The 22,655-nt window shown below is 41.5% G+C and overlaps 1 protein-coding gene across 1 annotated transcript; it reads right to left on the bottom strand.

Annotated features, from left to right (window-relative positions):
- Positions 1-195: 195 nt before the first annotated feature.
- On the bottom strand, positions 196-10,199 carry LOC129185515 (uncharacterized protein C1orf232). The gene is made up of 7 exons (XM_054782698.1): positions 9,310-10,199; positions 8,696-8,778; positions 4,729-4,807; positions 4,118-4,265; positions 2,880-2,960; positions 2,695-2,801; positions 196-1,248 (listed from the first exon to the last, which is right to left on the bottom strand). The coding sequence occupies exons 4-7, from the start codon at positions 4,196-4,198 to the stop codon at positions 816-818; spliced, it is 702 nt and encodes a 233-aa protein (XP_054638673.1). The 5' UTR covers positions 4,199-4,265; positions 4,729-4,807; positions 8,696-8,778; positions 9,310-10,199; the 3' UTR covers positions 196-815.
- Between the last annotated feature and the right edge of the window lie 12,456 nt (positions 10,200-22,655).

Below are 22,655 nucleotides of genomic sequence, written 5' to 3'. Positions count from 1 at the left end.
CCAGCATACCCCCGTCACCCTAGTGGGGATAAGCGGCATAGAAAACAGATGGATGGATAAAATGACTTTTTTTTTTTTGCATATTTTCTTTTCATATTGAGACTTTATTCCCATAATATTTTCACATTATTCTCATAATATTCTAACTTTTTCCACAAGCTACTTTTCCAAAAATGACAACTTTGTTCAGTTTTGTTTTTCATAATAATACAACTTTAAAAAAAAACTTTATGCTATTAAAATGATGTTTCCTCATAATATTACATTTTACTCTTAACATGACAACTTTTTTCTCTTAATATTTTGACTTTATTATTGTAAATTACTGCTGATTTTTCCATTTTTGCTGTTGTTTTTGTGTTTTAGTTTTCTCGTTATATTTTTAGAATGTGCTGCGGGCCAATAAAAAGACATGTGGCCCCCGAGCCACACTTTGGACACCCCTGCTATTAGCATAATAATTGTATGGCGCTAAGTATGCTAAGTGGGTACATTTGGTGCTGGTGCATTCAGTGTAATGGGACGGGACACACGTGGGTAGTGACTTGATGCATGCATGGGTGGGATGTTCCTGTCATCACAGGACCGACATTCCACGACAGCAGGTGGCAGATATTCATGCTAACGAGCCATGACGACGGACGCTTTGATGTGACCATCAGTGCAGGTGCTCGCTGAGCTGAGGTGTCACATGACCAGGGTTGCACCACAGAGGACTTCTATTTCATAATGCACGTGTTTGAACTTGGAATGTTCATGAGTGTTTTGCTTGAATGTGAGGACCATGACGTTGCGGAAGGGGGGGTGTGCGTGTGCTAGTTGCTGTGGGCGGCGCTCTTACTTCTCAGCTCTGCCAGTTTGCTGCTGACAAAGTTCCACTTGAAGGAGGCGTCCTCGCCCCCTCCCAGAGACACGTACTTGGAGAAGGAGTTGTTTCCTTCGCTTTGGTTCAAGTCCCCGTCGTGCCTCTCCTCCGTCTCCGCCCCACCACCCTCCTCCTCCTCCTCCTCCTCCACTGATGCTGATGCTGATGCTGATGCTGATGCTGATGCTGATGCTGATGCTGATGCTGATGCTGATGCTTCCACAGCCTCTTGTAGCGCCTCGTCTTCTTGCATCTTCTGCCCAGCAGCGGCAGCAGCATCCGCCTCCGCCTGCTTCCTGGCCGCCCAGTTGGCAGCAAAGCTGTCCCAGAATCCAGAGCGCCTGGTGGGGGGAGGGGGCTCGTCTGGCCTGACTGCAAGTGGACTGGCACACACACAGATGAATAGACAGTATATGGTACTGTACTGTACTGTACTCTACATATAGACAGTATATGGTACTGTACTGTACTGCACTCTACATATAGACAGTATATGGTACTGTACTGTACTGCACTCTACATATAGACAGTATATGGTACTGTACTGTACTGTACTCTACATATAGACAGTATATGGTACTGTACTGTACTGCACTCTACTCTACTGTACTCTACTGTACTGTACTCTACTGTACTGTACTCTACTATACTGTACTCTACTGTACTCTACTGTACTCTACTGTACTGTACTCTACTATACTCTACTGTACTCTACTATACTCTACTGTACTCTACTGTACTGCACTGCACTCTACTGTACTCTACTGTACTGTACTCTACTGTACTCTACTATACTCTACTGTACTCTACTGTACTCTACTGTACTGTACTCTACTATACTCTACTGTACTCTACTGTACTCTACTGTACTGTACTCTACTATACTCTACTGTACTCTACTATACTCTACTGTACTCTACTGTACTGTACTGCACTGCACTGGACGTCATGCGGCGCTGCAGCTGTCAATCATTTGTTATTTCTTCCATGAAAATGGCTCCAATGGGATCCAATTGATATTCTAATTGTATCATTACAATCACATTATTTCATTTGTATGTTCAATGATTTGTTGGTAATACTGTATTTGCATGAAAACTTTTTATATATTTTTTTTTAGTTTTTATTTCTATTCTGATATTCTACTTAATTTTTTGAAAGTCATCCTTTATTTTTACTTTTTCATATTATTTTTTCATTTTATGTGCTTTTTGTTTGTTGTTATTATTCACATTATTATTATTATTATTATTATGATTATATATTTCATGTTTTTGAATTGGAAATATCTTACATTGTTTATTTTAGTCTGTTTCATCTGTTTTTCTCTGTGGATTTTTTGTTTGATTTTTTAAAAATGTTGTTTGACGTTATTTTAGATTCTGTTATTGATTTTTAAATCCTTTTTCAAATCAATTTTATGTAATATTTTGTTATTTTATAGCATAACATGTTATTAGATTATTTAAAAAAACATTTATGTTTTATTATACATTTTTTATTCATTATTTCTTTGCTTATTTACATTTTATTTTATTTCATAAAATGTTGGATATATTTTAAATATTAGACATTTAGTTTTATTATATATTTTTACAATTCACTATTTCTCTGATTTCTTTGCTTTATTTTTTTAAGTATTTCATGTTTGATTTGATTTGATATTTTATCATTTTATTTCCAAAAATGTTGTTATTTATTGTACATTCTTCATTGAGTATTTGATTGTGTTTTGTGTTGAGTGATTGCAAACGTGTAGTTGTGTGTTTTATTGTGTTAGATTGGAGTCCTGATGATGACTACATTCTAGAGAGGGGGGGGGGACTGACTGGTCGGCGACAGGAGGACTTTGGGTGTCGTGGAGGAGTTGGTGTTGGTCGTCTTTGTTGAAGAGCGCTGACAGTCTGTTCCAGCTTTTGGCCCCCGCCCCCTGCATCTGTGGGACACAGGCAGGGGTGAAGTTCAAAGGGATGTTTGGCGTGGAGAGGCTCAAGTTGTCGTCAAGTTGTCGTACTTTGCGGGCCAGCTGAGAGATGGCGTTGTGGCCTTGCTGCTCCTCCTGGACTCGACTCGTGTCTTCTTCCAACTCACTGACCTGCACACAAAGTGGACTTGGGTCTCCTGCGGGACGCCACCTGCTGGACGGGATTTCTGCGCGTGTGTTTGGGTTGTTGTCAGTCAAAGGAACCGATCCGTTGTGCACCGGATCGAGTTTCTATGCACCGGTTTGAAGCCACGTGAAGCTCGCTAAACACGACAAACTCAACTCAACTCGACTTTTAGCTAACTTTGCTTTTACTTTGTAGTTCAATGTTTTTTTATTCTTTTATATATATATATATATATATATATATATATATGATGAACAGAAATAAATATGTTATTTATCTTACAAGCTGAGATTTCATCTACCCCATATTTTTTTATATTTTTATTTTTAAATCATTCATGAACTGAAATAAAATTGTATAAATATTATTTATTTTATTATTTTTATTTTTAAATGTTACATAATTTTTTGTTTAAATATTTAACACCCAAATTGCGTCTTTTTTTTTTACTTTCTTGATTAAAATGAGTTTAAAAATAGGTTAAAATTACATTACTTTTTACTTCATTACAAATCATTCCGTTTTTTTCTTGAGTGATGTGAAATGTTTTTTTAAATCCAGGATATGTCACTTTCTCCATTGATTAAAATAGAATATTGATTCGATTTTCAATAAAACAATCTACAATTTATTTGTAAATTTATCTCAGGTTCTGGTAGTTATACTGTTTTTTTATGTCATTAAAGTGAATTACTTTTTAAATAATTGCAATACTTTGGTAATACTTTTTTCAATATTGAATGTAATATCCAGGATCAAGTGTTTATTTATTTTTTTCTATTTCCTAATTAAAAGTGTTATAATATCATTTAACCAAAAACTAGTATTGTGTTGTAGATTTCTATACTGTGTGTGTATATATGTGTGTGTGTGTGTGTGTGTGTGTGTATATATACGTGTGTGTGTGTGTGTGTTATTTAACAGTTCAAGGCCCGCGAGTGACTTCTTTTCTTTTTCTTTCTAGAAGCGGGTCAGTAGAGAGGCTGTCAAACTGAATCCAAGTGATAAAAACCCAAGTAAGAGTAACTTGGTGTCGTGTTGCTGGTATCAGTCAGCGCGTGTGTTTGTGGAGTCACGAGTGAAAGCAACCTGAATGAAAGTACTACTAATAATGACAAGTAGAAGAAGAGCCGTGTGATACCTCGTCAGCGGTCTCCTCCACGTACTCGGGGTTGAAAGTCTTCAAGACTTTGCTCTTGTAAACTCTCCACAAAGGATTCATGGTGGCTTAATGGACGCTGGCGGCGACACCTTCAGTCCGCTTCCTGGTTTCTTCCTGCTTCATCAACCTGTTAGCAGCGAGGAGGCCTCTTCATGGCCTCGACACACACTCACAAAGACATCGTGTGCTGCACCTGCACAGGTGATGCTGCACGCACACACACACACACGCACACACACACACACACACACACGCACACACACACGCACACACACACACACACACACACACACACACACACACACGCACACACACACGCACACACACACACACACACACACACACACACACACGCACACACACACACACACACACACACACACATACACACACACACACACACACACACACACACACACACGCACACACACACGCACACACACACACACACACACACACACACACACACGCACACACACACACACACACACACACACATACACACACACACACACACACACATACACACACACCCCCCCACACACACACACGCGGTGAGCGTCACGGTTCAGAATGCCTGCCTGGGTTACCTGGAAACTGGTGTGGGTTTCCTCATGCATATTTCAGAGCGTCTCTCTTCCAGAACCACAGGTCCATTGTCAGCTGGGACTGGCTCCAGTAACACACACGTACACACGCATACACACACATACACACACATACACATGCACACACACACTTTATTTGACTTTAAATTCATTTTATTCTGTTTTATTTTATTTCATTTAGTTTGGGTTGGGTTTTCTTTTCTTTAATTTAATTGTATTTCCATGAATGTAATTTTATTTAATTTAAGTTTATTCTTTTTTATTTGATTTGATTTGATTTTGTTTAATTTAATTAAATTGAATTAATTTCATTTTATTCTGGATTGAGTTTTCTTTTGTTTTATTTTGTTGTATTTTCTTTTTTTCATTTCATTTAATTTTATTTTCTTGCATTTTATTTTGTTTAATTTATTTTATTTTATAAATTAAATGCAACATCAACATCCAGAGCCTTGAGGAATTCAGGGCGAAACTCGTCCACCCCCGGAGCTTTGCCACTGGGGAGCATTTTGACTACCCCAGATACCTCAGCCACGGTGATGGAACTGTCCGCATTCGTGTCCTCAGTCTCTGCTTCCTCTATGGAAGGTATGTCAGTGGGATTGAGAAGGGCCTCAAAGTATTCCTTCCACCGCCCAACTATATCCTCAGTCGAGGTCAGCAGGCTCCCGTCCCCACTGTAAACAGTGTGGACCGGGCACTGCTTCCCTTTTCTGAGGCGCCGGACGGTTTGCCAGAACCTCTTCGAGGCCGACCGAAAGTCGTGTTCCATGGCCTCACCGAACTCCTCCCACACCCGAGTTTTTGCCTCGACCACCGCCGAAGCCGCGTGCCGCTTGGCCTGCCAGTACCCGTCAGCTGCTTCAGGAGTCCCACAAGCCATCCATGCTCGATAAGACTCCTTCTTCAGCTTGACGGAAGCCCTGACCTCTGGTGTCCACCATCGGGTTCGGGGCTTGCCGCCACGACTGGCACCGACCACCTTGCGGCCGCAGCTCCGATCAGCTGCCTCAGCAATGGAGGCACGGAATAGAGCCCATTCGGACTCGATATCCTCGTCCTCCCCCGGGATGCAGGAGAAGCTCTGCCGGAGGTGAGAGCTGAAGACTCGACGAACAGGAGACTCTGCCAAACGTTCCCAGCACACCCTCACTACACGTTTGGGTCTCCCGGGTCTGTCCGGCATCCTCCCCCGCCATCTAATCCAACTCATCACCAGGTGGTGATCAGTTGACAGCTCAGCCCCTCTCTTTACCCGCGTGTACAAAACATGCGGACGCAGGTCTGATGATACGACTACAAAGTCGATCATAGACCTGCGGCCTAGGGTGTCCTGGTGCCATGTGCACTTATGGACATCCTTATGTTGGAACATGGTGTTTGTGGTGGACAAACTGTGGTTCGCACAGAAGTCCAACAACATCACACCGCACGGGTTCAGATCGGGGAGGCCGTTCCTCCCAATCACGCCCCTCCAGGTCACACTGTCATTGCCCACATGGGCGTTGAAGTCTCCTAGCAAAACGACAGAGTCACCAGTTGGGGTGCTCTCCAGCACCCCTCTGATGGACTCCAGGAAGGCTGGGTACTCTGAACTGCCGTTTGGCGCGTACGCACAAACGACAGTCAGGACCCTTTCCCCAACCCGAAGGCGTAGGGAAATGACCCTCTCGTTAACCGGGGATGACTCCAACACAGAGGCACCGAGCCGGGGGGCTATTAATAAGCCCACACCAGCTCGCCGCCTCTCCCCTGCAGCAACTCCAGAGTAGAACAAGGTCCAGCCCCTCTCGAGGAGTTTGGATCCAGAACCCAAACTGTGGGTCGAGGTGAGTCCGACTATATCTAGTCGGAATGTCTCAACCTCTCTCACAAGTTCGGGCTCCTTCCCCGCCAGAGAAGTGACGTTCCCTGTCCCAAGAACCAGATTTGGCCACCGAAGACCAGGTCGCCTAGGTGCCCGCCCTCGACCGCCACCCAAAACGCAATGCACCGGACCCTTATGCTTGCCCCCGCAGGTGGTGGGTCTACGGGGGGGAGATCCCGTGTGGCTTCTTCGGGCTGAGCCCGGCCGGGTCCCACGGGTGAAAGCCCGACCACCAGACGCTCGCCTGCGAGCCCCTCCCCCAGGCCTGGCTCCAGGGTGAGGCCCCGGTATCCCACTTCCGGGCGAGGTGCGGTCTCTCCTCGTGTGTTTATTCATAGGGGTCTTCTGAATCACTCTTGGTCTGGCCCGTCACCCAGGACCTGTTTGCCTTGGGAGACCCTACCAGGGGCATATAGCCCCAGACAACATAGCTCCTAGGATCACTCGGGCACACAAACCCCTCCACCACGGTAAGGTGGTGATTCACGGAGGGGCTGGATGTTGGATGTTGCGGGACTGTCTTGGCTGACACGTCTCTTCAACATTGCGTGGAAGTCGGGAACAGTACCTCTGGATTGGCAGACTGGGGTGGTGGTCCCCCTTTTCAAGAAGGGTGACCGGAGGGTGTGTTCCAACTATAGGGGGATCACACTCCTCAGCCTCCCTGGGAAAGTCTATTCCAGGGTGCTGGAGAGAAGGGTACGACCGTTAATCGAACCTCGGCTACAGGAGGTGCAATGTGGTTTTCGTCCTGGTCGCGGAACACTGGACCAGCTCTACACCCTTGCAAGGGTCCTGGAGGGTACTTGGGAGTTTGCCCGAACGGTCTACATGTGCTTTGTGGACCTGGAAAAGGCATTCGACCGTGTCCCTCGCGGTGTCCTGTGGGGGGTGCTCCGGGAGTATGGGATTGGTGGCGCGCTACTACGTGCCATTCAGTCCTTGTACAACCGGAGCAGGAGCCTGGTTGGCATTGCCAGTAGTAAGTCAAGCCTGTTTCCGGTGAACGTTGGCCTCCGCCAAGGCTGCCCTTTGTCACCGATTCTGTTCATAATTTTCATGGACAGAATTTCTAGGCGCAGCCAAGGTGTCGAGGGAGTCCAGTTCGGGGGCACTAGGATCTCATCTCTGCTATTTGCAGACGATGTGGTCCTGATGGCCTCATCGAGCTGTGACCTGCAGCGTTTACTGGGACGGTTTGCATCTGAGTGTGAAGCTTCTGGGATGAGACTCAGCACCTCCAAATCCGAGGCCATGGTTCTCAGTCGGAAAAGGGTGGATTGCTCCCTCCGGGTTGGGAATGAGGTCCTGCCCCAGGTGGAGGAGTTCAAGTATCTCGGGGTCTTGTTCACGAGTGAGGGAAGGTTGGAGCGTGAGGTCGATAGGCGGATCGGCGCAGCGTCTGCAGTAATGCGGTCGCTGTACCGGACCGTCGTGGTGAAGAGAGAGCTGAGCCGGAAGGCAAAGCTCTCAATTTACCGATCGATCTATGTTCCCACCCTCACCTATGGTCATGCACTTTGGGTCATGACCGAAAGAACGAGATCGCGGATACAAGCGGCTGAAATGAGTTTTCTTCGTAGGTTGGCGGGACTCACCCTAAGAGACAGGGTGAGGAGCTCGGTTATCCGAGAGGAGCTCAGAGTAGAGCCGCTGCTCCTTCACATCGAGAGGAGCCAGCTGAGGTGGCTCGGGCATCTAGTCCGGATGCCTCCCGGACGCCTCCCTGGTGAGGTGTTTCGGGCATGCCCAGCCGGGAGAAGGCCCCGGGGAAGACCTAGGACACGCTGGAGGGATTATGTCTCACAGCTGGCCTGGGAACGCCTCGGTGTCCTCCCGGTGGAGCTGGAGGAGGTGGTCGGGGACCGGGAAGTCTGGGCTTCCCTACTGAGACTGCTGCCCCCGCGACCCGGACCCGGATAAGCGGAGGAAAATGGAATGGAATGGAATGGAGTTTGAATGATGTGGATGTCAAATAATCATCCAAATGTGTGAGGCTCACGTGCCGTGTGATGCAAGCACCGCGTGAAACATGGCAGTCAAAAAGGTTCGTGTTATCATTGCTGGGATCGCAGGGTGTACCTAATGAAGTGTCCAGCTGCTGCGAGGATGAGGATGAAGATCTACATGAATTATGGATGCTCCTCGTTGTGTCTTCCTGACTCCTGTTACACAAAACAAAGGACACGCCCACACTTCTCAAACACAATGCCGAGCAGTCAACACAACACCATGAAAGGCTCGTAGCATTGAGCATATCTTTATTATTATTGTTATTATTATTATGCTTGTAGTTCTCCATGAACCGTGTATAATATTTGTCATCCTTAAAGCTTCTTTATATAGCACTCTTGCATACAGAATGACTAATAAACGTAGATTTATTTAACACTTTTGTTACAGGTTTTGGCCGTAATTTCATGTTTGAGACCCGACAAACATGGATTTTTTATACAATTACCATAAATCACCGTTAGATGTCGCCAAAGTCCCACACGTGGCTGCTGTAGCTGAATAGTAGCTACAGTTATCTCAAACACACGACAAGGTTATAGTCTAAATAAAGTGATCATATATAAGCACGATCATGATACATAATAATAGTATCTAGTGTTGTAGAAAATGAGTGGCCGCTAGAGGACACTGAAGAGTCACTTTCTGATAGACGCCACGTGCGCGTTTAGGGCGTGTAATACCTGAGCCCGCGTGCACGGAGAGTGTTTCATTCTTCAGTCAAGTCCCTTCACGAGGAAGGAATGGCCGGTGACATATATACATTATATATATATATATATATATATATACAGTATATATTCAGGTTAGTAGGTCAACTCCATGGGACAGCTGGGAGTGTCAGTCATAGGATTCTTTTTTCAGTTTCAGTTCTTTACACAACCAACCAACCAACTTACCACTAACCACTAACCACTAACCAACCACTAACCAACAGGCATTCACAGTTACCAAACATGGCTGACTATGACAAGGAAAACAAAATAAATCATTTCAGAACGCCAATTTTTTGGGATTTGTGTCCCCGTGGGAAATCTTTGAAACACGAATAATCTGTTCCAGGGTCAAACTGTGGCTATTAACCATCACCAATTAACCATACAGGCATTACCTTAGGCGCTATGATTCAAGCCTAACCAAACACTACAGCAAGCTAACACGTAGTAAAAAGACGTAAGGTGGCGGCACGGGCACATTACAACACGACTGGCTGTCATACATGTGCCCAAAACGTAGAGGAAGTACCCCAGCGCGTACCTCCAGGGTTCATGGGCCAAGTGGACTCAGGTAAAAAAGACGCACCGTTTGCTAAAACAGGAATATATTTGGACTAATAGCAGCCCAGATAGGCTCCAGCATACCCGCGACCCTCGTGAGGATGGATGGATGGGATATTAATAGACCAGGCTAGACACTGGGTGGCGCTACTGAGGCCGGTTATGGCCCATTATTAGTCCAAATCTACGCAAATGTGACGTCTTTTTTGCCTGAACCCACGTGGTTAGTCCGGCACGAGGCGCTGCGGTACTTCCTCTACTTTTTCACTCAATATGTCGGTTAGAAGGCGCGCGAGTAATCCCAACATCTTGAAGAACTTCCTCTGACTTTACTGCTCAGCAGCTCCCGCTAGCTCACACCCGCCAAGGTTTCCCGTATCAACCAACAACTCCCCACAAACTTGGACTATTTTCACCGACGTCACAGTTTCAAGCAACGCAATCATTGGACGAGATTCGCGCTAGTCCCGCCCACACATTTTGATGGGTGCTAGTGACAGATAGGATTCAATCATGAGTCCAATAATTACGTAAATCATTCATTATTGACATATTTAATCATTATTTATTCTAGTTGTAATAATCTATTATAATAATTATTTATTCAGCACACTTGTGTCATACTTGAAATGATTTAAAATATGGAACACTTATTCAATATTTCAATAAATGGTGAAATGATGACATCTGGTTTAACATTCATTCAGTCATTTATGGCACATTTCATTCATGAATGACACATTTCATACATTTAAGAATGGATCATAAATGCATACAAATTCAAAACAGACGTTATGTATACACATGTACTGCATAATCATTTATATATTCATATAAAACATACTCAAATATACATTTTATACATATTATTAGAATTCATAAATACATTTATTTATTTATATAAACAATATAAATGGGACTTTTTTCTATTTAATACATGATTATATCATTTTTGACATGAATATAGTCTATATTTATGTATCATATACATATATATATACAATTATAAGTCATGTATATAATACAGTATATATTATTTTAAATAATATGACTGTATTTCTATATACATATATACATATTGTGTAGCATGTGTGTATTTATACATATATTTATATACATATTGTACAGCATGTGTATTTATACATGTATTTATATACATATTGTACAGCATGTGTATTTATACATATATTTATATACATATTGTACAGCATGTGTGTATTTATACATGTATTTATATACATATTGTACAGCATGTGTGTATTTATACATATATTTATATACATATTGTACAGCATGTGTGTATTTATACATATATTTATATACATATTGTACAGCATGTGTGTATTTATACATATATTTATATACATATTGTACAGCATGTGTGTATTTATACATATATTTATATACATATTGTACAGCATGTGTGTATTTATACATGTATTTATATACATATTGTACAGCATGTGTGTATTTATACATATATTTATATACATATTGTACAGCATGTGTATTTATACATATATTTATATACATATTGTACAGCATGTGTGTATTTATACATATATTTATATACATATTGTGTAGCATGTGTGTATTTATACATATATTTATATACATATTGTACAGCATGTGTGTATTTATACATATATTTATATACATATTGTACAGCATGTGTGTATTTATACATATATTTATATACATATTGTACAGCATGTGTGTATTTATACATATATTTATATACATATTGTACAGCATGTGTGTATTTATACATATATTTATATACATATTGTACAGCATGTGTGTATTTATACATATATTTATATACATATTGTACAGCATGTGTGTATTTATACATATATTTATATACATATTGTACAGCATGTGTGTATTTATACATATATTTATATACATATTGTACAGCATGTGTGTATTTATACATATATTTATATACATATTGTACAGCATGTGTGTATTTATACATATATTTATATACATATTGTACAGCATGTGTGTATTTATACATATATTTATATACATATTGTACAGCATGTGTGTATTTATACATGTATTTATATACATATTGTACAGCATGTGTGTATTTATACATATATTTATATACATATTGTACAGCATGTGTATTTATACATATATTTATATACATATTGTACAGCATGTGTGTATTTATACATATATTTATATACATATTGTGTAGCATGTGTGTATTTATACATATATTTATATACATATTGTGTAGCATGTGTGTATTTATACATATATTTATATACATATTGTACAGCATGTGTGTATTTATACATATATTTATATACATATTGTACAGCATGTGTGTATTTATACATATATTTATATACATATTGTACAGCATGTGTGTATTTATACATATATTTATATACATATTGTACAGCATGTGTATTTATACATATATTTATATACATATTGTACAGCATGTGTGTATTTATACATATATTTATATACATATTGTACAGCATGTGTGTATTTATACATATATTTATATACATATTGTACAGCATGTGTGTATTTATACATATATTTATATACATATTGTACAGCATGTGTGTATTTATACATATATTTATATACATATTGTACAGCATGTGTGTATTTATACATATATTTATATACATATTGTACAGCATGTGTGTATTTATACATATATTTATATACATATTGTACAGCATGTGTGTATTTATACATATATTTATATACATATTGTACAGCATGTATACAGTGACACTGATAAAAGGGTTGTGTGGTGCTCCTGTCGTATAGAGGATCTTTGCCAGTCTTGTATGAAAGTAAAAGTGTGTGCGTGAGGGCCTCCACTTGTGCGTACATACCTTGGCTTTGTTTTGCTTTTTACGAGACCCTGAAGGCATCTTGGCGTGCGGCGCTGCTGCTTCCAAGCGCTTACGCAAGGTTCCATAAAGAAAACAAACACTCTTTCTACCGTAAACTCATCAAACTGTCAGCAGCGTGGAAATGACCAGGGGGCGTGGCCTCATGGCTCCTCGGTGACATCATCGGTTCCGTGAAGGATTTGGCGTTTGCAAATCTGCTTCAGAAATGAGCGAGCAGCAGCGGTTTAGCTCGCTGCTAGTAATAGTAGCTCATAGTACCTGCTTTTGCCAGTGGAAAAGCTTTAATAGCAAACACTGTAGTACCACGTAGCTAGTAGCAAACTTGTTTGTTTACAGTGTCACCAGGCTTCAACTCTTTGGCCAAACACGTCATGAATACACAAAACTTAAAACAGCAGCAAACATTTTCCTAATAAAAGCCTTCCCAGCGGTCCAAAAAATGGCTGCCATGGCAGCTCGTGACGTCGGTGTAGAAGCCAGCACGTTAACTAGCGAGCAAAGTGCAGCATAGAAGCTAGCAGGCTAACTCGCAAGTAAAGTGCAGAGTAGAAGCTAGTAGGCTATCTAGCGAGTAAAGTTTGTGTAAAAGCTAGCAGGCTAACTGGTGAGCGAAGCGCGGCATAAAAGCTAGCAGGGCAGGCTTACTACCAAGCAAAGTGCCATCTAGAAACTAGCAGGCTAACAAGTGAGCGAAGTGTGGCATAGAAGCTAGCAGGCTAACTAGCGAGTAAAGCACAACATAGAGTCTAGAAGGCTAACAAGGAAACAAAGTGAGGTGTAGAAGCTAGCAGGCCAATGAGTGAGTAAAGTACGGTGATGAAGGAGCAGGCTAACTAGCAAGCGAAGCGTGGCATAAAAGCACGCAAATAAAGTGTAGTGTAGAAGCTAGGAGGCTAACTAGCAAGTAAAGTCCATGTAGAAGCCAGTAGGCTATTGAGCAAAAAAAAGTGCAGTGTAAAAGCTAGCAGGCTAACAAGCAAACAAAGTGCGGCGTAGAAGCTAACAGACTAACTAGCGAGTGAAGTGCGGCACAGAAGATAGCAAGCGAACTAATGAGTAAAGTGCTGCATAGAAGCCGACTAGTGAGTAAAATGCGGTATAGAAAGTAGCAGGCTAACTAGTGAGTAAATCGTGGCGTAGAAGTTAGCAGGCTAAGTAGCGAGTAAATCTCTGTGTAGAAGCTGACTCACGAGTAAAATATGGTATAGAAGGTAGGAGGCTTACTAGTGTGTAAAGCACGGCATAGAGGCTAGAAGGCTAACAAGTAAAGAAAGTGCAGTGTAGAAGCTAGCAGGCTAACTAGTGAGCAAAAACATGTCGTAAAAGCAGGCAGGCTAACTAGCCTGTAAAGCGCAGTGTAGAAGCTCTGAGGCTAACTAGCAAGTAAAGTCCAAGTAGAAGTTAGTAAGCTAACTAGTGAACAAAGCGTAGTGTAAAAGCTAGCAGGCTAACTATGTTGAAATCAAGTTCACTGTTCAGCATACATATTTCCATACAAAGCTAGTAGCTACAGTAAAAGTAGTATCAGCAAGTTGTTTTAGTGTGTGTGTCTTCTATAGGAGTGGACCACTGCCTCTCCACGTCTTCACTGTTTACATTGTGGACTGTACGTGTGTGTGTGTGTGCGTACGCATGGAGTGTTTTTGCGGGAGAACCTGCCGAAACCAGCTGAGGAGTGGATCCAACCAGCTTATTTCACTGCAGGCTTGGTGGGGGCGTTCCCCCAACAGCGGGATGTTTGTGTCACAAGCCAGGAGTGGGAGGAGCTAAACAAGTTGTATTCTCTTTACAAAAGGTGGATGTTTCTGGGATGAAATGGTGAAATATTCTATAAAAGTAACCACCTTGCACAAAACACACCACCGCAATGACTACAAATAAGACTGAAGTGTCTCATGATGGGAGACGAAGGCACGGTACCGTGTTGGTTTCTGGCTACGGACAAATCATTTCTAATGAACGCGGTTGCTAGCTAGCAGGCTACTTCCTGTTCCCGCTTCCATGTATTAGCGAGCTAATAGCACGCTAGCAAGGACGTTTTGTGATTAAAAATACATTTTAGAACGCAGTTGGACTCACATAGTGAATTAATAACACAACGAGACGCCAATGCACGCAAACTGAGGCAAAACAATGGCATATATTTTTGACGTATGCTAACCTGAGGCGACATTTCAGGAACATAGAAAATAAATTTCCCCCAAAATCTTGAAGCGCCATATTTGTGTTTTGTTTTCCATTTTCTTAGCTAGCAAGCTACTTCCTGGTTCACAGAGGACCAAAATACCGATGCTTTGCAAAATCACCTGATGTGTCTGGTACATTTTAATATCAAAGCATAAAGAATAAAAACATCAATATTTCAGTATCGATCAGCAGTATCGATCACTAGTGTCCGTTGCAGCTCAAAGCGCAAAAAGAGAAATGACTTCATGTGCATTTTTGTCAAGATTTGCAGCAAAATGTCAGGGATTGTTGCTTGGCACGCTCGGGAAAAGGCGTATCCGACCCAAGCTTTCACGTTTGAGAGGTCAGAGAGAGCAGAGGGCGTCCGGCTTCGATGATGTGTAGAAGTCGGGCTTCCACGGCCTGAGAAAGTTGTTTTAGCCCCGCGTGGTCGGGACGTCCACATTGTCTGCAGTGTGAGAGCTTCAGGGACATCGGGGGGGAGGGAATCAATTTCCTGTCTAGAATTGAGCGGAAAGCCGGGTAGAATTTAGGAATGACCGTAAAAAAACTCATTTTCACGTCTGAAAAGGCCATTTTTGTGGCTGATATTTGTGTTTTCTTTTGTTTTGTTGTGAAAGATGACAGCGTGAAGCGCGGGCTTGGCGGGACGGAGCCCCGGGGCCCATCCACCGTGCAGATAAGCGGCTTTTCAGTAAATCCTCACGAAAAAAAAGCCAGCCAACAGGAAATAAAAAGTAAAACCCGAGTGCTTTGGGCGCAGAACATCTCATCCTCATTGACTCCTCCTGCAGAGCAAAGCACGGCAGCAGAGGGAAAGCTATGCTACAAAGGTGGAGATGTTTGTCTACAAAACATCTTTTTCCTATTGAAGTTTTGAATGTGTGCTAATGGACGTTGATGTCGGTGCCGGGGAAGAGGGCGTGGGGGGCTCAGGGAACTGAGACACTGTGTTCTGTGCAGTGTGCACGTTGACACAAACGGCTCGGGGGTTGGCGGGTGAAGGGTGGGGGTGGGGGGTGCTGGCCCAGAGTGGAACGCCATCCTAAACACGCATGGCCAGACACATGCATCGCGACGCTGCCACAATCACCATTTAGCATTCCGTGTACGATCACCTTGTTAGCTTACGTAAACAAGCGCCATAGAAGTCTTGACCACATTCCATAAAATGTGACTACATAAAAAAAAGAACCCCCTCCCCTTTGGACATTCCCCGCCAATGACTGCATCCGCGTCCTTTGTCTCTGCGCCTCGCAATCAGGCCGATTTTGGTGACGCATCAACGGTCAGCCAATGGCCGCTCCTCAGCCGGCATTGCTGGGGGTGGTGTGGGGGGGTGGGCACGTGGCAGCCAATGAGGTCGGGGGCCTGTCGCTCGGCATCACATCGACTGACGCCGCAGAGAGGCTACGTGCTCCAACGCCGAACCTCATGGCGAAGGAGGGCGAAACAGTCGCCCTCGCCCCGTTTGCACAATCCGACGTGTTTGACCAGGAGAGTTTATTTCATCCTTCGCCTTCTCTGCGTCTCATCGCCTCATCGCCTCCTGGTTGCTATGCGCCGTTTTCCTGACAGGGACGCAAAATAGATGAAACCGTAAAGATAATAAGTATGCATCGACATAAGTAGAAAATAACATGACTTTAACATACTTTACTTTCATAACATGACTTTATTCCATTTTATTCCCATATTATTATCACTTTATTCCCATAAAAATAGATTTTATTCCCATATTATTATCACTTTATTCCCATAAAAATAGATTTTATTCCCATATTATCACTTTGTTCCCATAAAAATAGATTTTATTCCCATATTATTATCACTTTATTCCCATAAAAATAGATTTTATTCCCATATTATTATCACTTTATTCCCATAAAAATATATTTTATTCCCATATTATCACTTTATTCCCATAAAAATATATTTTATTCCCATATTATCACTTTATTCCCATAAAAATAGATTTTATTCCCATATTATCACTTTATTCCCATAAAAATATATTTTATTCCCATATTATTATCACTTTATTCCCATAAAAATAGATTTTATTCCCATATTATCACTTTATTCCCATAAAAATAGATTTTATTCCCATATTATTATCACTTTGTTCCCATAAAAATAGATTTTATTCCCATATTATCACTTTATTCCCATAAAAATAGATTTTATTCCCATATTATTATCACTTTGTTCCCATAAAAATAGATTTTATTCCCATATTATCACTTTATTCCCATCATTTTTAAAACTTTATTCCCAGATTAGTAATTTATTCCTCCAATATTACATTTGTGCAAACCTCATTTTCCAAAAATGACTTGTTTTATTTGTCATTACAACTTAAAAAAATATTTGACAAAAATTACAACTTGATTCTTGTTTTCTTCTATCACGACTTAAAAAAGTCTTCCATATTTCAACTTTATGCTCCTAAAATGCAGCTTTTCCCCTCACGTCAGGACGTTCTTCTCGTAAAATGATGACTTTTTCCTTACATTACTACTTTTCCTGTAATATTTTGACTTTATTCTTGTAAAATGACTGATGTTTCCATGTTTTTTTATTTTTCTTGTTAAAGGCGTACAGGAAGTTCCATGCGCTCTGTCCAGCGTCACTTCCTCCGCCGTGGTTCCTAATGCACTCGGCTGGAAGGAAATCCTGCCAATTTGGCTCAGGAAGTTGTATTAGGCCCATCATCATCATCATCATCATCACTGCCTGTGACCTTCAGCACAAAGCACAGACAAGCGAGTCCGTTGCAAAAGATTCACAGCTTTATTACACAAATACAAAATAAAGGCATACGTTCATCCATCAATAAAAACAACCATTTTTTATGGGATTAAAAGTCCGCAGGGCACATGCAAAAGGCTCGGTGCGGTTCCGTTGTCACGTGCCGCAAAAACACTTCATTGATGCACACCAGGAAAACAAACGAACATAGTGACGACTTGTAACATCCTTTCTACAAAAACAACTTCCTGCTGGATTGTGCAAATATTCACAGAACCCCCCCCCCCCCGTGACTTTTCATGAGTTTTCAGAAACTGACAAAATGCAGCAGATCCTTTGTCTGTCTGTCCCTCCCCAGAACAGAACACAGAACAGTGACGATGTTACCTCGCTAGCACGCACCTTTGCTACAACTAACGTCAGCCCACCTCGCCTTCTTGCTTCTACGGAGGTAAGTTATGGAGTTATGTCTGGAGTCAACAACAAAAAAACAAAAAACAATCGATGGTCTTCCCTGCACGTGCATCGGGGTGCGTTCAGGGCGCCGGGTGGGCGTGCACCTTCTCCGTCATCTGCCTGGCGCTGTAGTAGGACAGGCCAAGGCCCACGATGGCCAGCATCATGGCGATCTGGTTGATGGCACGGTCTTGGGGTTGCGTCCGCACCTCGCCGGCGACCTGCCTCTGTGGAAACAAGACAGCGGGTCAAAGGTCGGTGGCGGCGAGGAGCCTAAGGGGGCGTGTTTGCTTTCGCTTCCTTTTTCCAGCGTCTGCATGCAATGTGAGACTTTTACCCAACAGGAACGCAGCACTGACCTTTAATAATACCATACGCCCACTAACATAGCACCTCATTCTTTTAATAATACCATGCGCCCACTAACATAGCACCTCATTCTTTTAATAATACCATGCGCCCACTAACATAGCACCTCATTCTTTTAATAATACCATGCGCCCACTAACATAGCACCTCATTCTTTTAATAATACCATGCGCCCACTAACATAGCACCTCATTCTTTTTCACATTTGATTGCTGCAAGAAAACAACAAAAAAAACCCAACAACATTCAAATAATAATACCACGTCACAATAAGACAATTAAAATGCTAAAAACACCATTGAATTATTACAATAAACATATGAAAAATATTAAACATATCATTATATAAATATAATTAAAATATCATTTAATTATAATAAACTATACATAAAAAATTACCATGTAATAAAAAATAAAAAAATAGAATAGCTATATAATAAATACAATTTATTACAATAGACTAATTAAAAATATTAACCGTAAAAACACTATAATTTAAATGATACCATTTAATGATACCATTAATAAACTCAAAATTAAAAAAACCTAAATAAAACAAAATTTTAAAAAAATGTAATATTTTATATATACACACACACTATATATATATATATATATATATATATATATATATATATATATATACATACACACACACACACACTCTTACAATTAGAATTCAAATAAAAAGTACCATAAAATTATAATAAACTATAAATAAAAAATTACCATGTCATAATAAAATATAAATAAAAAGTATAACTAAAACAAATATTAACCATCTAATTAAGATACAATGTAAATAGAATAAATTATAAATATAATAATAATAATAATAATAATAAGGGGTAATAATATAATAAACTATAAATAAAATATACCATGTCATAATATGAACTATAATAAACCATAAAAACATTAACCACGTAATATAATTAAAATACTATTTAATACTAATAAATTATAAATAAAAGAAGCCATGTCCTTTAAGTAAAAATAAAATAAAAAGTACCATTATTATAATGAACTATAAATAAAAAAAATTAGCATGTCATAAAATATGACATTATAATAAACTATGAATCAAAAATAAATTAACCAAGACCTAATAAATTAAATGAAAGTAAAAATACCATTTAATTATTATACTGTAATAAATAGAAGTAACCATGGCATGATAAATAAAATAGAAATACAATTAAAACAGAAATAAAAGTACGTAATAAAGTTCAGTGTGAATACCACGGAAAGAAGAAACATTCAGGTTTCATCCAAGAAAACTCTGGACTGCGTTGGCAGTTAGAGGTCAAAGGTTATGCAACAGCCGCCATCTTTTCCTTCCTACCGTCTGCTGCGCACGTCAAGCCGTACAAATGGGGCGGGGCCAATTAGAATAAAGAAGGGAAGAATGGGCAGACGGACATTGAGTGAAGGCGCTACCAGCTGAGCTGCGATGACGCCAAATAAAGAAATAAAAACAGGAAGTGGGAGTGGAACGGTCAATGTGGGGTCCAATCGAGTCTGCGATGACGATGCGGCACGTACCTGGAGGAGGCGGAAGTATCCGGGCGTGAGTCGGCCCAGCCTGATGATCATGTCTGCGGGCGGGGAGCCGCGTGGCTGCAGCGGAAGGACCTGAAACAGGAGAAAGCAGGCCGTGAAACGCTTGCAAACGAGAACCGTCTGACGAACCCCCAGCTGCTTGGCGATGGAGGGATGAAGGTGTTGCATCATCCTTCATGTCTACATTTTACATGAGGGTTCAACCACGCTGCATCACTCTGCCCTGACAGTTTGGGGCGTTTAAAAAGGACCCCCAAAAGGGCGGAATCATCCCACCGTCATTTCATTACTGTGTGACTGCCGACTCTCCCCGTCCTTCCTCTGTTGTGGGCGTGGCAACGCAGCCAACGTTCCTTGAAACATTTTGTCCTGGGCTTGCATGTTCTGCCTAGCAACAAACACCGTTTCCAGGAAAACAATAAATATTGAAGTGTATTTTTAGAATCCCCCCCCCCCCCAAAAAAAGAAAAAAAAAAATCACACCTTTATTTAGTTTTGTTTACTGGTTCAATACCAAAGACGTATTCATGCCTTTTTATGAACCCGAACGCCCCATCCCAAAAAGACATGATGACGCAAGTGCACACTAAATCGATAACCGTTTAAGCCATAAAAACGGCCACAAGGTGGCAGAAGCACATTAGATAAGAGCTCAGCGTGGATCTTTTTACATGTAAAAACACACTTGACCGCAAGGAGGAAGTGGGAGAGCGTGGAGGAGTGCAGCGTGCAGAAGGTTACGCAATGGAGGGAAACACTTCAGTTCCAAATGTGAAAACTGTAAATAGCTGATGGTGTTATATTTGTAAATACGTTGTCATTCATATATGTTTATGTATTTATGTTTACATATTTCAGCTGTCACAAAAGCAAAACATATTTGTGCCAAAGTGAAAGTTATGCTTGAAATGCATCCTTCACAAAACCTTTGGTCGGGAACTGATTTTCCTGAAACCATACGACACAATATTCTGTGTGCCATGAAAGATGGGTCCAAATGGTCCCAAAGGGCCGCTACTGAGGGGGTGTCTGGGATTGAAAGAGTTATTTCAACTGGATGCAACTCCAGTGACCTTTTGCCTGATATTATTATTATTATTAATAATAAGAGCTTATTCTCATCAAATTGAGACTTTTTACTCAATAGAACACAATTTTTTCCTCTTAATAGTTTGACGTCATTTTCAAAATGACCCCCCACCCCACATCATCTGAACATTTTTCTTAAAGAGTAAATGTTCTTGTCGTAGTTAGGATTTTATTCCCATATTTTGACTTTATGCTCCTAACATTCGGCATTTTTACGCAACCTAAGTTCCAAAAGTTACATATGACTTTTGCATTTTTTTTTTTTTTTAAACAAACATTAGGGTTAGGTTAGGTTTTGATTTAGTTTCTCCCAACCCCCCAACCAACCAAATTTTTCAAAAGTTGCATTTTTTTTTCTTCTTGGTTTTATTTATTTTTGACTTTAAATGTTTCAACTTTGCTTCTAAAATATTTTTGCCCCTCATAAAATAAAACTTTGTTGTAAAATTTTGACTATTTAAAAAAAAAAAATCTTTATTCTTCTAATACTTCAACTACTAATATATACATTTATTTATTGATTTATTGCCATTTTTCCTTTTGAAAACTAAAAACTTAATGGCCAAGGACCATTAAAAAGAAAAAAAAATATAACAGCTGCCGTCCTGCCCCCCCCCCGTGAAAGCTACAGCACGCATGGTCCACTCTGAAGCGTTTGGCAGGGCCTGCATGTTGAGGCTGGGGAGTGAACGGGTGAGTGGTTGCTGAGGTGTGGGACTCAATGAGCTCCGCTTCTTCCTGCTCCTTTTCGGGCAGCGAACATCCCCAGGACTGAACGCCGGTGGATTTCCTCGGCCGACAGATGCAGAAGGTGTTGGTTGGATCATCCGGACGTGATCGACCTCGTTGCAAAGCTCGTTACGTCACGGGATGGATGAGGGGGGGCATTCATTCGTTCATCCATGCACACCAACACGCACAGAAGGATGACGTCCGCCCGGCGGGAACAGAATGTACGAGTGACGGGTCGGGAAGCAGAAGGTGGAATGCGGTGAATGTGAAAGATGCTAACCTGTTTGGCGCTGCAGGAAGTTCCTCCCAACTCCTCCGAAGAGCAGCTGCACAACCTCAGCACGCAGCACAAGTTGGGACGCAGTGAAACGTCGCTCCGCCTTTTTATGAAGGCGGCGCTCTCGCCCAGCCACACGCGCAGGCGGGCGGGCCCACTGGGCGGGGCTACATGGCTACGCCCCCAACCCCCACCACAAACCCCCACGCCATCAGAACACATTACCTTCACTGCTCGTTAGACAGAAAGACCCGAGGCGGAAAGCAACACGCTGTCGTGTCCCGGCAAAGACTTCCTGCAGCAGGAAATGACTTGAAAGACGCTTCAGCCTTTCAAAATAATGCTGTTCTTATTTCAGTACTGGTGTCCATGACGTGGAAGGACAGCACAGAACAAACACTGGTTTGTTACGTGCAACAGCGAGGTTTGCT

The sequence above is a fragment of the Dunckerocampus dactyliophorus genome, chromosome 7 (assembly GCF_027744805.1).
Source record: "Dunckerocampus dactyliophorus isolate RoL2022-P2 chromosome 7, RoL_Ddac_1.1, whole genome shotgun sequence".
NCBI classification, from domain to species: Eukaryota; Metazoa; Chordata; class Actinopteri; order Syngnathiformes; family Syngnathidae; genus Dunckerocampus; species Dunckerocampus dactyliophorus.
Note: the sequence above shows the minus strand (reverse complement) of the source record. Positions and strands in the feature narration are given on the sequence as shown.

Bases quoted from the DNA above. Each gene is read 5' to 3' on its own strand.
- LOC129185515 (XM_054782698.1), bottom strand. From the start codon at position 4,198: ATGAATCCTTTGTGGAGAGTTTACAAGAGCAAAGTCTTGAAGACTTTC. The intron at 2,961-4,117 runs GTATCACACGGC...CTTTGTGTGCAG, and splicing joins TGGAGGAGACCGCTGACGAG to GTCAGTGAGTTGGAAGAAGA. The intron at 1,249-2,694 runs GTCAGTCCCCCC...TGTGTGTGCCAG, and splicing joins AGTCCTCCTGTCGCCGACCA to TCCACTTGCAGTCAGGCCAG.